General features: G+C 40.3%; 1 protein-coding gene across 1 annotated transcript in view; it reads left to right on the forward strand.

Moving 5' to 3' along the window:
- Positions 1 to 12537, forward strand: part of MINDY4 (MINDY lysine 48 deubiquitinase 4) — a 57299-nt gene extending 44762 nt beyond the window's left edge. Inside the window, 3 exon segments of the mRNA XM_054390111.1 lie at positions 2844 to 3024; positions 6895 to 6967; positions 12489 to 12537. Of these exon segments, the coding sequence (XP_054246086.1) occupies positions 2844 to 3024; positions 6895 to 6967; positions 12489 to 12537 (303 nt within the window).
- The last annotated feature ends 3951 nt before the right edge of the window (positions 12538 to 16488 follow it).

Raw genomic sequence — 16488 nt, forward strand, 5'->3', positions numbered from 1 at the left:
CGTATTTCCCTTCTTGATAAGTCTTGTTAGGAGTACGTTTGTAAAAAAAAATTCTTTACTTTTAAGCCAAGAATTTACATAAAAAGCAAAACTGTTGTATAAAAGGGTATTTAAAATAAATATTAGCACAGTAAGGAGTCAGGGAACAGTTACCTAATTAGCTATAGACTTGTTATCTAACAGAAGAAATTCTCATTGGGGAAGATAATTGATTTTGTACTCATGTAACACTTCAGATATAAATTCTAAATCTCAATAACCAAAACACTTCACACACTCTTTATCACTTAAGATGCTGTTTTGATAATTACTTACTACAGCTTTAATGTTGGCTTCTGCCTTTTAGCAGTGTGTTAGGTGACTTTTACATCTGTATGCCCAAGGTGAAGAACTGAGGGCTGTACTGTAGGAGCTGTTTCTGCAAATATCTATCTAGAAAACACACAAAGAATTTTTCTGTTAAAAAATCTTCCAGCTTCCACTAGCACCCACTGCATCTGCTGAAGCATGATTTAAATCCTAAGAGTGGTAATGGCATCCACAGACATCAATAATTTTTTAGGTTGCATATCACTTATACTACTATGCAAGCCTCTTCAAAAGTACCTGAGCCTCTAAACTAGCAAAGTTTCTTTGACCCCTGTGTCAGTATCACAGAGACAGAAACAGATCTTACATGTTTTGCAGATTGGTATCATGCCAGCAGTGCAAGGTCTGTTTACGAAAGGATAGATAAAACTGGTAATAAAATAAAGATGATTATATACAGAATCCTGTACAGTAGTAATTCTATCTGCTATGAGAATAATAAGCAGAGCTGTATTCAGAAACATTCCACTGAAAGCAAAAAGTTACATTTTGGTTTTAGCTTCCCTGAACAATTTATCAAAGATAAAACCCCAACAATTCAGAGGGAGAACAAGCAGGTTTAGTTTGAACTTAGAATACAGCTCTCAGTGACAGGAATATAGCTAATAATAAAAATAGTTTGTGGTTGAATATTAAAATCCTAGCTGAAAGAAATAAGGTTTATATGCTACACTAAGCAATGTAATCACTATTTTTACTCAATTATTTACTACTGAAGAGGCTAATGTCATTAACTGGCACTGCAGCTTTAGAGCAGCAGCATGCAATAGGAGGATGGTATCTTTCTCAGAACACGTTAGCGTTAGGTAAAGAAAATACTACAAGATATTCACTGACCTCAGAGGATGCAGGAAACTTCCGTTTTATATCTGCATATATTAAGCTTCAAAACCATAGATTCATTCCTCCACTTTAACACACTACAGATATTAAAGCATATATATGCCTGCCATAAAACATGCATTCCATGAGAAACAATAGACATGACCCTAAGTATAACGCATATAATTAGTCTCAATTCTTTGCTGGACTTGAACCTTAAAGACTATGAGGTGAAGCAGCAGAAAAAGCTAAGTACCTACAACAATCATTTAGTCCAACTGCCTGGCCACTTGAGCTGATGTCTGGGAAGCTGCAGTCTCCCATGAGACAAGGGCTGCCTTTCCAGAAATGTATCCAAATTGCCTATAGAATAACTCATCAGTGCTAATGTCCTGGCTGGGTGATCAATAGTAGACACCCACTGAAACATCATCTTTGTTTTCCAACCATGTAATCCTCACCCATAGGCTTTCCACCACACCATCACTAACTGTAAAGGCTGTGCAATCAAACCTCTCCCTTACGCATAGTGCAACACCTCCTCCATCTCACCCGTCCTCCATCTACCCTGTCTATCCTTCCTGAACAGCCTGTAGCCCTCCATGCCAGCACTCCAGTCACAGGACTCCAACAAGTCTCACTAATACCACTGATGCTGTAGGTCTGAGAGCTGACCAGTAGTTCCACTTTATCCTGTTTGTTTCTCATACTCTGTGCTGATATGCAAACATTTCAGATATGCTGCTAAGCCCTCTGTGTTCTCAAGAGCAGTGTAAATGTTCCCACTAGGGTTGCCACCCTCAGGTGATGCCATGCCAGCCCTTGGCTTATCTACTGTAATTCTATTGGTACCACCTCCTACCCATCCCCTCACTCCCCCCTGATTCTAATTTAAAGCTCTTGAGTATTCTAGTTCAAAAGGTCTTGAAAGCTATTTATATGCAATTACACATGGAATGTTTAGGTTATTTATAAAATAAGTACACTTTCAAACTTTCCAAAGGAGAGCAAAGGCTTAGAAAAGGCATCTGTTAAAGGAAGTATTGGGGGTTTTAACTGAGAATATTTAATTTTTAAGAGTAATGAGTCCAAAGAAGCACTTTCCTCCATAGCTGAAAATAGTTTATGTATCTGGACTGTGAAGCTAGAAGAAAATGCAAAAGTGAAAGGAATGTATTATATTCTTAATCCAAGAGTAGATTTGGGGCTTAGTTGCCCATACAGGGATGTTTTATGTCATCTGGGATTCTATGGCATCTCTTATCTGACTTCCAGGTACTGTTGCATAAAAGCACAATTTCTGACTGATCCTGTGTAGCATTCCTGACCTAAACTCACTGTGATTTTGTAGCCAATGCAAAAAAAAAGAGTTTCTTTTGGTTCAGATCATCTGGGATATGATCTTTTGCTGTAAGAATACTACAGGCAGATTTAATTACCTGCCTGTAACTCAAGGTCTGATACTGGATCTATGTCTTCCATGATTTACCAGAGCTATCCTGGTCTGCTTCATCAGTAATATATGATGAGCCTTCATTAAGGTTTGTTGACCATAATAAACAAATGATCTTATACACCTCATGTTTTCCACGATGCATTGTTTCTCCCCCTGTTACCCCATGATGTTCTAATGTTTTATATCTTTCTTCTAGGTTGGATGTTACTTGAAGTCCCCTAAATACCCAATTTGGTTAGTGTACAGTGAAAGCCAATTCAGCATGCTTTTTTCTTTGGAGAAGGATTTAACAGATTTCCAGAAAAGAAAGCAGAGATTTGATCTTTATTATTATGATGGCTTGGACAACCAGGAAGAAGAAATATGGTTAACAGTTGGTATGTACCACTCACTAACTCTGCACCTCATCTCTGGTGGTGGCAACAGCACCATGTCTGAAGGAAGAATCCAGTAATACAATGATGGTCTCAGGCATTAAAGATTATTTGTGTGCCCGTTTCCTAACTTCTGTAATTAGTTTTGGTGATTAAATGGAAATTAGTTTTCAGAAGGAAATTTTGAGCATTGACTCAAAGAAAGAGTTAAAAGTGAGAATGTGCTACTTTACACAAATTGGTAAATCTTCCAGTGACACTCATTTCCAAGGAACAGATTGTGAGCTGGCCTGGTACTCCCATTCTCCTTCACATCTTCTCATGTTGTTCCCACAGGCAGAAAGTGCAAGTTTCCTGTCCCTCAACCCCATGTGCCTGTAATGAAACGAGCAGAGAGGGTGAGAAACTGTGAAATCCTTGCCTCCAAAGCCAGCTACTTCAGAAGATGGCAGTAAACTGCCAACAAAGTCTAGTCTCATACCTGTTTATAAGCCTACCTGGAAATACATACATGCAAAAGATATTCCATCTCGTTACACTCATTGTTTCAGGAAACCATGCCAAATTTTGCAGCTGCTTTTACAGTAATTACATCTCTTCCACTGGAAGGCATTTGGACAAGTGTTCTGATGCTTAGAAAGCTCCTACTTAATGCCATATTAAGACATTCTTGACCACTCAACTCTTATTTGCTAATAATATCCTACTTATCTTTTGTTTTCTTTCCTTTGATATATTCATATGATCTAATCAAATTCCTTCTGAATTTAAGGAGCCACTCTGTTGTAGTCCACTCTTCAGAAATAAGCTGTCTGTAATCCTTGTTTGCTCCTACACTCTGGTTCTTGGACAGGAGGGGTTATACATAGGTGTTGTATGTTCTAATTGAGTCCATGTGGCAAAGCTTTGCACAGTGGGAGTGCTGAGGGCTTTAGCATCTCACAAGATCTGGTAGTGAATTCAATCACCTTACAGCCAGTTATTTATCCTCTTATTTCAGTTAAAATCCCTGTCATCCTATTGTAGTGATCCCATTATATATTATCTCCAAAAAATGCTTAATCTTTACAGGACTGTAATTGTCAAGTGGTTCCCACATGATCTGTCCCAGATAAAATATTCTTTTTAAGTGACACAGATGATACAGTTCAGCACAGGACTAGAGAGATGGAGGCACGTTTTTTTTCTATTATGTTGTACCATGCAACACAGAGTCCACACCAGATGCCCTTATCTATCTTTTCATCATGAATAAATCAGTAATGTTTCCAAAATCCAGATCCTCAGGCACTCAGATCTCTGGATGAGAAAGTGCTCAGAGTATCTATACATTTTTCTCTCTACTGTTCAGCCTGTCATGACACATCTGTATGTTCCTCCTCAAAGACTAAACTTGGACTGAGAGGTAGATATCTTTTTGTTGTGTCTATAATCTCTTCCAGGGATGTATCCTAGTAAATCTTTTGTTATCTGTGAAATTCTGCAAAAGGCTGTAAAATGCAAATAATTTCATCATTCCAGAAAAAAAAAAAAAAAGCATTCCTAGCTCTGGCTTCACAGTAATCCTTTGTTAGGTCTGGAGGAAAAAAAAAAAAAGAGATTACTTTTACATCCAAAAGGTAACATTGATCATACACCTAAGCCATGCATACAGGACCAGATGGAGGCATCAGTATGCCAAGCATTGCTGGCATTTCCCTTGTGGAAATACCAACAAGCTGTGATGGTTAGGCAGTGTCCCCTAGAGATACACAGGAGGTCCTGGGGACTGCACAGCCACATCTCACTGGTGCTGCTTAGCAAACTTGTTTTCTTTTTGCTAACAAGAAAGTGTATTCCTAGAAATAGGAGTCTTGTTTATAATCAGGAAGATTACAATCAAGGCCACATTTCAGGAAATCTTGAATAAATTACACTGGGCAAGAAAGGCAAAATAGCCAGAAAGTAAAAGCAGAGTTACATTTTGGGGGGTAATAACAATTGCCACTCTGAATTGAGAATTTGTCCTTCTGCTCATACTCATAACTATTAGCCAGAACATAGACAAGAAGTATGAAATTCATTCCAAAGAGCAGGGATTTGCTTTTCCTTCCTAGCTGAAAGAAATCAAGTCTAAAAATGACAAAATTCAACAAGCTGGCAATGACTGGGAAAGGCATCCATGCCATATGGCTCTCCTGGTACCAGCACTATGGTGTGGACAGTGGCTGTTGCTTCACTCTGTGAGAAGATCAGTATGTCAGTATCAAGAATTCCTAGACAAGTCCAAATACTATTGCAAACCTCTAATGAACCATTATAAACTCTTCAATATTAGGTTAAAAAAGGCCCTTCAAAACATGAAAGATTCCTGTGTTCCTCTAAGTTCCTGAGGATCTAGGAGAAAACTTTGAATACTTCATGTACTTTTAAATATTGGCCATTTGTTCAGCCTACTATCAACCAGCACCCCCAGGTCCCTTTCTGTCTGGCTGCTCTCCAGCCACTCTGTCCCCAGCTTGTTGTGGCCAAAGTGTAGAACCCTGCACTCAGCCTTGTTCAATCTCATCCCATTGGCCTCTGCCCACCCATCCAGCCTGTCAAGATCCCTCTGCAGGGCCCTTCTACCCTCCAGCCCTTAGAGCCACTCAGAGTTTTCTGCATGTATTTATACCAACAAGATCAACAAGCAGGGAAGAGCCAGGCTATCTCTGTGACATGAGGAAGCCAGATACATCTGAGACTGGCAGCTTTGAACATAGCAGCAATTGCCTCCTGTCCTGTCTATATCAGTCTCACCGAAGCAGAGCCATATCCTACACCCTGTCTTGGCATCATTTGTTGCTCACAACCTACCCGTTGGCTGGATGACAGACAGAAAAGAAGAAGGAGAAAAAATCATAGTCTGCTGCAGTTTAAAATGTTTCACTCCACAACAGGAAACAACTGAGCAGACTGACATCCAAGCTGGTCACAGGATGTTTTCCCCCTGGGAAGTTCAGTGACTACTTTCACTGCTGACAGATCCAGTGTCTGAGACACTGACCTCTCTGTTTTCCCCAGAACAGTGCAATTGCCTCTCTCCATCCTGAAGGAATGCTCACAGCCTCTGATACCTCTCTCACATCCAACACAACATCATCTTCTCCTGTCTGTGCTTTGCTTTCTCAAGGGAAAGGGTGAAAGAATCTTAACTCAGGTTGGACTGGACTTGAGTTTCCTAATCAAGAGCAGGACTACCTGTGTCCCTGCTATATGAGTAATAATAAAAATTGCTTTATTGGTAATGACAACATCAGTCACAAAGTAAAAACCTCATGACCACCCTCATGCAGATTCTTTCCCTTTATAATTCATGTTTTTCCTTGAAACAATCTCTATTAGTAAACTAACCCAGGTCAGAGCATGGGACTGAACATTGTCCCGTGATCATCTTTACTGTGATGTTGTCAGCACAGTTCTGCACAAGCTTCTGGTCCAAAACAACTGATATTGGAGACAATCTGGGGATCATTCCCAACAACATTAACATTCAGTCACCCCCTTTTCAGTGCATTCGGTCACCAGAGGCCTTCGGCCTTCCATCACATGAACAGGTAGTAGACCACTAAATGAGAGGGTTCAAGAGATGACAAAGCCATGAGTGCCAGCCTGCCCACTGCAAGGCTGTCTCTAAAGCCCATGCTGTTTGCAAGGAGGCACAGTCACGGTATCTACTCTGAGTGTTCCTGGCCCTGCCTGTGACCACTCCTTTCAGATGGTGTGAACATGGGCAGCAGTGCTCACCTCCCAGCATATTTCAGCCCATAGGTGTAGTTCCCAGAAACTACTACAGTATTCTATGTGAATAGAAATATAGTTCAGCCACTAATAATGTCTATGATGTCTCTGCAGACACGACTCAGGAGTGGACTGAAGATAAAGAAAATATTTTTACCCCACCGCTTGAGCTCTGCATTAGAACAAAGTAAGTGAAACTCCACTTTTCCTTACAGATATATTCAGTTGATATAAATAATATATGTAATGCTGGAGGTGGTAAAAAACATTGCAGCAAGTCATCTGGCAAAAGTGCTGCTTAAAAATCTGAGAAGATCTGGATACAACAAGCTGTGATACTATGTGTTACACGTTTGTGTATTACTGTAGTTAGCATCAAACTGGCTAAGATGTTCACTTTGTTCCTAAAGGACTCTTCATTACATTAAAAGCACTGACAAAATTCAGTTTGAGAGCACAGTTTGATTTCAATAGTTCTAAATTTAGATTCCCAAAAGTGACTGATTGCTATGGTAGAGGTATAACGAGAAAAGGAAAAAATTTCTTCCATCTTCATCAGTCTTTTCTGAAAAACAGAGTTGCACTGGGGGACCTCGGTATTATTCATAATGCTTAAAGCCCTGTGCTCGGCAGTCTCAGTTGTCTCAAGCTTTCCATGTGTCCATGAGCAGCACAGAGCTTCACAAGATCAGAATACGCTCTGTTTTGTGAAGTCATTCTTGACAGATCTTAGACCACGTTCTCTTCTTAAATACCAGGCTAGTTCCTGTCATGTTAGGATTTTCATGGCCATATTAAAAAATGGGCTTTTAAGCAATTTATGCAAGTCATACTGGAGTCAATGAGGACATTTTCAGTTTAGTGAGACATGAAAGAAGCAAAAGAAGAAATTTAGGTAGAAAACATCAGCTTTATATCACAACTTTATAGCACAACTTTGAAAGCTGCTGAGTATCTTTACAGCAAGAAGTAAAAGCCTCGTCAAAGACCGTAACATTTGTTAAATCAGCAAGTCTTTTAAAAACACCCAAGAGAATCAAACAAACAAACAAAAAACCCATAGGGACAATGGCTGCCAAACTGTGTTCATGAGGGCTGCCATTATAAAGTTACAGAGAAGTAGAAGAGGCATCTTGTAACATGACAGCTGTGACATTAGTCCAGGCTCCCTGCACATACAGCTTGTATTGATTCCTCTCTTCCAATGGCACAGAAGCATGACTACAAACTAAAATAAATAATGCGTAGCCTCAGAAACCCACACAACGGGGGTGAATAATGCATGCAACTACTTCAAGTTGCTCTTAGAACATCTTCCATTCCTGGCATTGTATCAAAGTGACACAGTTTTTGTAATGGTGATGTTTGTTTATTTTAAATTCCCTCCTTTAATCTACTGGAGAAGTAAATTGCCAGCAAATTCCAGTGTCAATTTATTTTGTTTGTTCCATTCTCAGGCCTGACTGATTTACCCTGATCAGTCTGACTCCTTGTTTTCAATATTCTTCATTTGCTTTGAGCATATTTATTTAAGCATGGCCTTGCTAAAGGGTTTTCATGTTGCATTTTTCTGTTTTGTTTTTAAGAATTTTTTCTCCAACTATGAAACAATATATAAGGAAAAGTTAAAATAAACCAAACTAAACAATATTTTACAACTTGGGAGATAAAAATGAACTATTTTCTGTCATGCAACCATGGAAAACATGCATAAACTGATTTTTAGTAAAGCAAGCAAGAAAGCAAAGAGCTGTTACTTGTTTTGACCAAGCATTCATGATGAAGCTCCTTATCAAATCTTTCTCATCCAAAAATGCAATGTGGAAAATTTCACAGTCTAAACAATCAGAACTGAGGAGATTTATGGCTGTTTCCAAATGTTGATTGGAGTTCTTCCTTTCATTCATATGACTCAGTTCTGGTTTACTCCATGAAAAGCTTTGTCCAGTGTTTACTCAACACCCGAGCACCACCATCATCCTGTAGTGCAATGAGTTATATGCCCAACATCTGTCTACTCTTTGTTCTCTTATCCTCTCCCAAAGGGAAAACTGCATATGTAAGAGACTGTTTCTGGTTTTAGTTTTATTTGTTATTGTTATCAGAGGAGAAAAGTTGTTTTGCTTCTGCAGGGGAGAGGAGGTTCAGGTTTCTGTCCCTATTCGATAAAATGTCAGAAGAGTAAGATTTGAGTTTAAAGCAGGTAACACACTGGATGGCTAGAACCGGTCACCAGCAGGTATCGCTTTAACTTGCAGTCTCCAACCAGAGGGTCAATACAAGCACTTGTGCTTTTATTGTGGCTTTCAGCCCTAGACATCTGTAGAAGCAGTCAGATTGTGACCAAGAGATGTCTGGAATGTGCATCCCTGGGTTGTCTGGGAGATGCCGTGCAGACGTTTGATCCCATTCCTCCCTGAAGAACACTCTCATATCAGAGTCGTGAGCCTCGGCGCCTCTCTGCACTGCCAGAAACGTCTGTTAGCTCTGCCTGAGGGCAGTAAAGCTTTGATCTGATACTATCATCTGAATTCAGTGGTATATTTTGTTAACCCTCTAGCTTTTCTCTGTAGTTGGGCTGGATGATACATTAGTTCATCTGTTTGGCTTTGAAGTAAGACATCCAGTGGAAATTTAGTGAATAAGAGAAGAGGAGAGCACAGACATTTTATCCTGAATTATTCATGTGTTCTAAAGTGATACCAAATGATTAGTACAGGAGATACTCTCTGAATGTTGTTCCAGATTGAGCATTGGTCAGGGCCTGAACCAGTTCCTCTTGGGTTCCCATTAACTCCATGACCCTTGGGTGAAGTTGCAGATAAACCAGATGGGTCAAATGCATGTTGCTAATCTGATAAATTATAATTGAATCAGCAGCTAGAATCTGCGTTTCATTTGAATTACAGTGTGGCATGATAGCTTGGGGAAACGATCACGCAGAATTGTCCAGACAGATTGTTTCTGTCTGAGAAGAAAAGACTGGATCAGCACCTGTGAGTGAGGTTCCTCACAATTTAACACCTTTCCTTGTGCAGATTCAGTAGAAGGGAAAAATTTTGAACTGTCTCCACACGAGCAAACAGCCAAAGCCTGCTTCTCACTCTACAGATGGCTCAGCAAAAATGGTCTGAAAATAAACACAGAAGTTACAAAATTTATCTTGAATCCTGCCTCCAAATACTGCTTCCTGTTTAAGCTCTTTATTGAAAGCCTGTTTTAAAAAGGCCAATTCCTCGCTGCATAATGATTATCAACACCTTGGGCCATAACAGCAAAAATGGTGTCCATGCATGTTAGTATTTTCACAGTGCAGTGTAGTCTCAGAGCAGATTTCATTTGGTGTCTTTTGGTCTCTGTGGGGGTCTCTGTGGATCCCTCTGAAATCTTTAATCATCCTGGTGAGGTAGAAGATGGTGCCTTGGGAAGATTGTACACAATGATAATGGCATTACCTGAAAAATCCAGTGAGAACAGAAGGACATGAGATGGGGACAGAGTTGTACTTCCCACTTGCATTTGGTTGTTCTGGGGGTGATATGCTGAACCCCTGGGAGGGACAGCTCTCACCACTGGTGAATACCAAACTAGGTTGAATGTCCCCAGCTAGAACATACTCTGCTTTCAGCTTAAGATGTGAGGCATCACTGTTGTGTATTCCCACTGAGGCCTGGGAAGAGGACAGTCTTTCTGCAAATTTGTTATTTTTATTTTCTCAGCAAAATAAAAAAAGAAGAAAAAAAATTGATGACAGCCTTCAGATGGTCACTTCCTTTGAGACTATGCACTGAATGCTGCATGAATTCAGCTTTTAGTTTTGTTTTACACTTAATTGTCTTGCTCAGAGAAAGGCCTGAGCTGCCATATCCTTGCTGACACATTCTTTCCTCGGTGACAGAAAGAACAGGGCACTCTGGCAACTCAGTGTTGTCTCCACTCCCTCCCCAATGTCTTACTACTGTGCGTATGTGCTCTGACACAGATTTTCAAAACATCTAAATACTTAACACCGGAAATGCAACAGTTTAATTCTCAGAATACGTGGGGCATGAACTTTCAAACATGAGACGTGCCATGGAGAAGGGTGCGATTCATGCAGTGAATGACTCTGACCGTACAGTAAGTTGACTCACGTCAACACCAGGAGGTCACTAGAGGGCATCACCCTGATTTCACCAAGTCTTAGTTCAGATCTTTATCTTCTGACATTGACTTGAAACATTTGGTGACAAATGTAGGATCAATACCTTCTTTGCATTCAATGTTGATCACATTCTTGAAGCGGGCATCTGCACAGGAGAAGCCAATACAGAGTCAGGAATTAAAGATGTGGAAAGGTTTTAGTGCATGTGTGTGTGGAAGAGGGACTGCTAACAAGGGGCTGTAGTGATATGATGAGGGGTGATGGCTTCAAACTGGAAGAAACTAGACTTAGTTTAGACATTTGGAAGAAATTCTTCACAAGGGTGGTGAAACACTGGAACAGGTTGCCCAGAGAAGTTGTGGAGGCTTCAGCCCTGGAAGTGTTCAAAGCCAGCATTAACAACCTGGTCTAGTAGGTGCCTTCCAAACCATTCCATGATTCTGTAACTCATTTGGAAATATTGTTCTCAGTATACATCTTTAGTGTTATTCTGAGGAAGGAATGATGGCAGAGAAAAAGCAGAACCTCAGCACAGGAAAATCAAAACACTGTCATTAAGATAAACCATTGGATACTTTCAAGGAACCAAGGCCAGGAGCAAAGATAGCTACTAAATGAAATGATCAGGATTTAGGAAGGGTGCAAGTTGCCTAGTAACAGCTGAAACTGAGCATTTTGGCTATATGTGGTTAAATCTTTGTATTGGGTTTGGCCAAGCTGGAGTTAATTCTCCAGTGCTGTGTTTTGCAGCAGCAGTTGATAACATAGCAGTGTTTTGGCTACTGTTGAATAAGTACCCAGGCTATGTCTTTTCAATGTTTCCCTGCCCCAGGAGTACATTGAGGGATGGGCAGGATCTTGGGAGGGGACATGGCTGAGCTGGCATACCTGGACTGGCCAAAGAGGTATTCCATGCCATATGACGTCAGCTCAGATGTAAGAATGAAGTAAAAGAAGGAAGTGGGGGGATTGGTCCATGGCGTCTATCCTCCCAAGCAACTATCAAGCTTAGAGAGCCCTGCTTCCCGAGACCGACCATCGTCCTGCTGATGGGAAGTAGAGACTAACATCTCTCTCTTGCTTCCGCGCGGTCTATTGCTTTTGACTATTATTGTTATTAAATTCGCTTCTATCTTATTATTAGCTTTGGTCAATTTCTTTTTTTTCTTCTTCCTCCCCTCTCCCCCTGTCCATTTAAGAGGGGGAGTGATAGAGCAGCTTTGGTGGGCATCTGGCCTCCAGGCCAGGGCCAAACCACCACAATCTTGTACCCACCCTGGGAAGTCCCTACATTCTTTGCAACACAAAGGTACTTGTTCTGAGTCACCTTCTACTGAGGACCCCTCATTGCCTAGAGGAGGCTGGAGGAGGAGTAAGGAGACTGACCTCCAAACCCAGGCACAAGTACCTCACTTCTGTTCCTTTCCCTTTGAGATGTAATTAGTTACCCCAAAAGAGTCCATCCTCATCTCCCTACAGTTCATTGGGTTGTTGAGGGATGTTGGGTTACCTTTCCAATGATGTGATTAACTGATTGATGTAAAACAATTGCTTTCCTTTCTAGGTGGCAAGGAGCTGTTATTGACTGGAATGGCACTGAACCAATCTTGTGACTGACCTGGCCTGCCCTTTATTTGTAAAGAGAAAAAGGAAATGACTGAATTATCACATTCCTATTCCCACCAATGCAGGAAGCAGGACAAGACTTGTGCAGTTTATGATGAGGAAGAATGGCATGGTCTGCAGGTTGGAAGAGTTTCACCTCAATCACCTTGTGCTTCAGAAATTTTGCTTCTAAAATAAACAACACTTACGTAAATTACTTGTCACTGCCTTTACCATACAGTTTCTGAGAGTAAACTGAGTTTCCACCACCAAATCAAGGTTACAGATGAAGCAGTGAAGTCATCAACATCCCCTTGAGGTCTCTTTCTGGATCCACTCTGTATCCTGCTATTGTTTCAAAACATCTGATGAAAGATGTGGAACCCGGATTTCTGTCACTGGACATGCCTTCTCTGTACTGTCTTGTTCTTCCTCCTCAAAACTCCAGTGCAAGTTGAAAATATCTTGCAATAAATATGTGTTTACTTCTTCACCTGATATTGTTGAGTCTCCTTTTGCACTGAACAGATTGGTACACTCAGATTGGTAAAGCCTGATCTATACAAAGTTATCCTATCATAAAATCTGCAGTGAGTACCATGGTTTTGTGTAACCAGAATAATGACACTAGTAAGTTCCTTATACAGGGGTGCAACTGGTGTGTAACAGTGCCTGACACTGATGCAGCCCAATTTTCTTTCTAGATGAAAGATAGCTGTATCAGTATCTTTATGTTTGTATCATTCTAACTACTTATATACTAGGGTTTATTTGCACCAAAGTAATATATAAGATCTATGGGTTGCTTCCTGATAATTACAAGAAAACAGAAGAGCTGTTAGGTTTGAAATTTCACTGGTGCCTATCTGTGATAGATACTGTTTTTCATGATGAAATACAGTGCATGTACTGAAATGATGTACTGTGGACATGTACCATGAGGTGCTGAAACAGCAGTTTCTATTCTGAAATTAATTCCCTAAGTGACATATTTTGGCAGCACTTTACCAAAATGAGAAGTTCCTGAACTGAAGATTGGGAAAAAATGCCTAGGAAAAAAAAGGCAGGTAAGTGGTGTTTCTAGGATTATTATGCCCACTTGTGAGTGAAGATTTCATGAGAGTTTAGTAAATAAATGTTACTTTTATTTGTCATTGCGCCATCTTCCTAGTCAGTATGCAAACTCCTCTGAGTCCTGATGAACAGGACCCTTTCCAAACAGTTGCTGTTTCCAAAATCAATTTCCAACAAAAATCCATTGTCTTGCTGTGTGTGGTGTACTGATACCAAAGTGGCTATGCAAATGCAACCCTCAGGGAGTTAACAGTGGAGCTACCTTTGAAATCCTTAACAGAGTACCAGAAAAGTTTGGGTAGTCTTTGAATGAATACCTGACTCCCCCTTTGCTTCCCATCCACATCAAACTATCTGTATGCAGTAACAGATCTCAGAGTTTTAGTTATTTAATTCAGGGTAATGCAGTTTGGTTTAGCTGAGATAGGCAAATGTCTTTAAACTTTGTGAGATTAAGGTGTCCAGCTCAGCCTTTGAGGCATAGGCAGCATCAGGGCTGAGCTCCTTCCCAACTCTGCTGCAGGAATGCCACATGGCCTTTGGCAGACTCCTTCATCTTTGTGTCTATGGAGATGTGTTTGTACTGTCAGCTAAATGTGGACTCAGTACTGCTTACAGTATACACTCATCATCCATACCTCGGGCACTCCAGTTTCCCAGATAGAGCTTGCCTCAGAGTAAGCTTCGGTGTTTCTGGGAGTGGCATATCTCAAACAGTCATAAGTGCCAGATCCAAAGCCTACCTTCCTCTTGAAATGTGTGTGAACTATATTCCAAACTTTGCTTCATGAAGCAATATAGTTTGATTTTCCCACCTACCTCACATCTACAATGTAAAATAAGATATTTTTTTGTTGTTGGTTTGGTTTTTGTTTTGTTTTGGTTTGTTTGGCAGAATGTGTTTGAACAGAAAATATTGTAGGCATGAAAAATGGTAGAAGATTTCTGGAATTAGGTTTAACAAAAATATTCCTTTCTGGGTTTTCCAGTCCAGTAAACCTAGACCATTTACTTTAAAGTACTGCTTTAAAGTATGTCAGTTTGGTGATAACCTTCGCCTCTCTGATAGAATAGCAGCAAAGAGAAGTGGTCATCTGGAGACAGAGGGAGCTGCCTGGTGACAGCCCAGATTACATCTGACTAAAATACGAATGCCTACAGTGCAGATGTGTTCAGAGCAGCTGTTCTGTGTTCAGAGGAGGGGAGATGTCTGAGTGCGATGTGTCTTCGCTTCTGGATGAGAAGAATTGTGAGCCAGACTGTAGGATTATGAGTATTAAGGGAGCCCAAGAGGATTGTCTCTTGGCATAAGAGAAAGTATAGATTAATGAATTGGATTTGGAAGTAGACTCTCTTTTATGGTTTATCTTGGAGGGTAAATGAAGACAAGGAGAGGCCATGAACTCTGACCCTCTTTATAGAACAGGCTGCAAAGAATTTTGATGCTCCTTCACCACTGATTATGAGTACTTTTTTCTTTTTTTTTTTTGAAACTTAATTTCTACAACAACAGAACCTCAGCAAGACAAATCTTTCTTGCCAATTATGTGTCATTGTGTCCACACATATTTGTTCTGCAAAATCCACTGTCCCCCCATCAAGTATCTAAGATGGACAAATTCCAGGTTCACCAATGCCCTCACTCACAAAGGCAGAAATAAAGTACTTGGACCACTTCAGCAAACAACCACCTGTGCAGGGTAATTCCACCAAGCTGGAGTGCCAAGAACCTCAGCATCGCTAAGCTCCTTCTACTGTCCTTATTCTTGGAGCCTAAGAGCAGTATCTTCATTCACAAGGGTTTGGTGCCAGTGTCCTTACTAGGTAAGAGTGCAGGCTCTTAAGATTTGCTAGGGCATCCTTCCACAAGAAAAAAAAAGTGCAACCAGAACATTAATTTCTATCTAACTCTTCTCAGGAAAATTCCAATCTCAATCTCTGCATCCAGAAGAAGGCTTACATTTTGTTATTTAATATAAAGCACCAGAAGTCATTTCCCTTAAGACATTACAGGGCTTTCTGAGTTAAACAAAGGCAATGCAAAATGATAGAAGACAATGCAAAAACCTTTGCACAGATCTGTGTAAAATCATATCCTGTTTCAGCAGCATTTATCTTTTTCTTTTATAATTATATTTTCCTCTTCATTGTTCCTCATTTTATTTTTCATTGCCCAATGAATGTGACTTCCTGAAATGAACAAAACAGCAACTGTTTGAGAGTTAAGCATTAAAAGACACTCTGGTGACATTGGCACTTGGTCTGCATAATTTCTTAATTTCATTCTCTTCTGTGGCATAAAAAAATATACCCTCTGCTGTAGCTTGACCCCTTAGCTAACAACAGACAGGGCATTTTGCATGTGTAGATGAGTATGTAAGCAGAGGTACTGCTTTGAAAAGGGGTCATGTATGTCACCTTTGTACAAAATGCATATTTAACTTTGTCTTGTACAGCATGTCCCATACAAATAAAACATTTAAAGCAATGGTAATGGGAAGAGCCCAGATTTCCTCCTCATTTTTTTTTTTTTGATAATTAATTTGCTAGTAGAAATTAATCTGGGTGATTAATGTTTCATGAGCCTCATCACATCAGTGGAATAACAACAAGAAGTTGTGTCTCCTCTCAGAGGAACCGTAGTGGAGAGTGGGATAAAGCAGACCTCAGTGATGTTCCACCCAGACAACTACAGATGCTTGAGCCAATTAGTCTGAAGGTAGTTTCAAGTGTGGGGTAGTGCCTGACTCCACGTGTGCATGTCCACCATGTTCTATTTGAAAACTGCCCAAATGGTTGTGAAATCGACAAAGAGCTCATTACTTGTCATCATTTAGTCTGATCTGAGTCACACCGTGCTGATCAAGAGCAGAGCAGAGGCAGAC

This window comes from Indicator indicator, chromosome 20 (genome assembly GCF_027791375.1).
Source record: "Indicator indicator isolate 239-I01 chromosome 20, UM_Iind_1.1, whole genome shotgun sequence".
Taxonomy (NCBI): Eukaryota; Metazoa; Chordata; class Aves; order Piciformes; family Indicatoridae; genus Indicator; species Indicator indicator.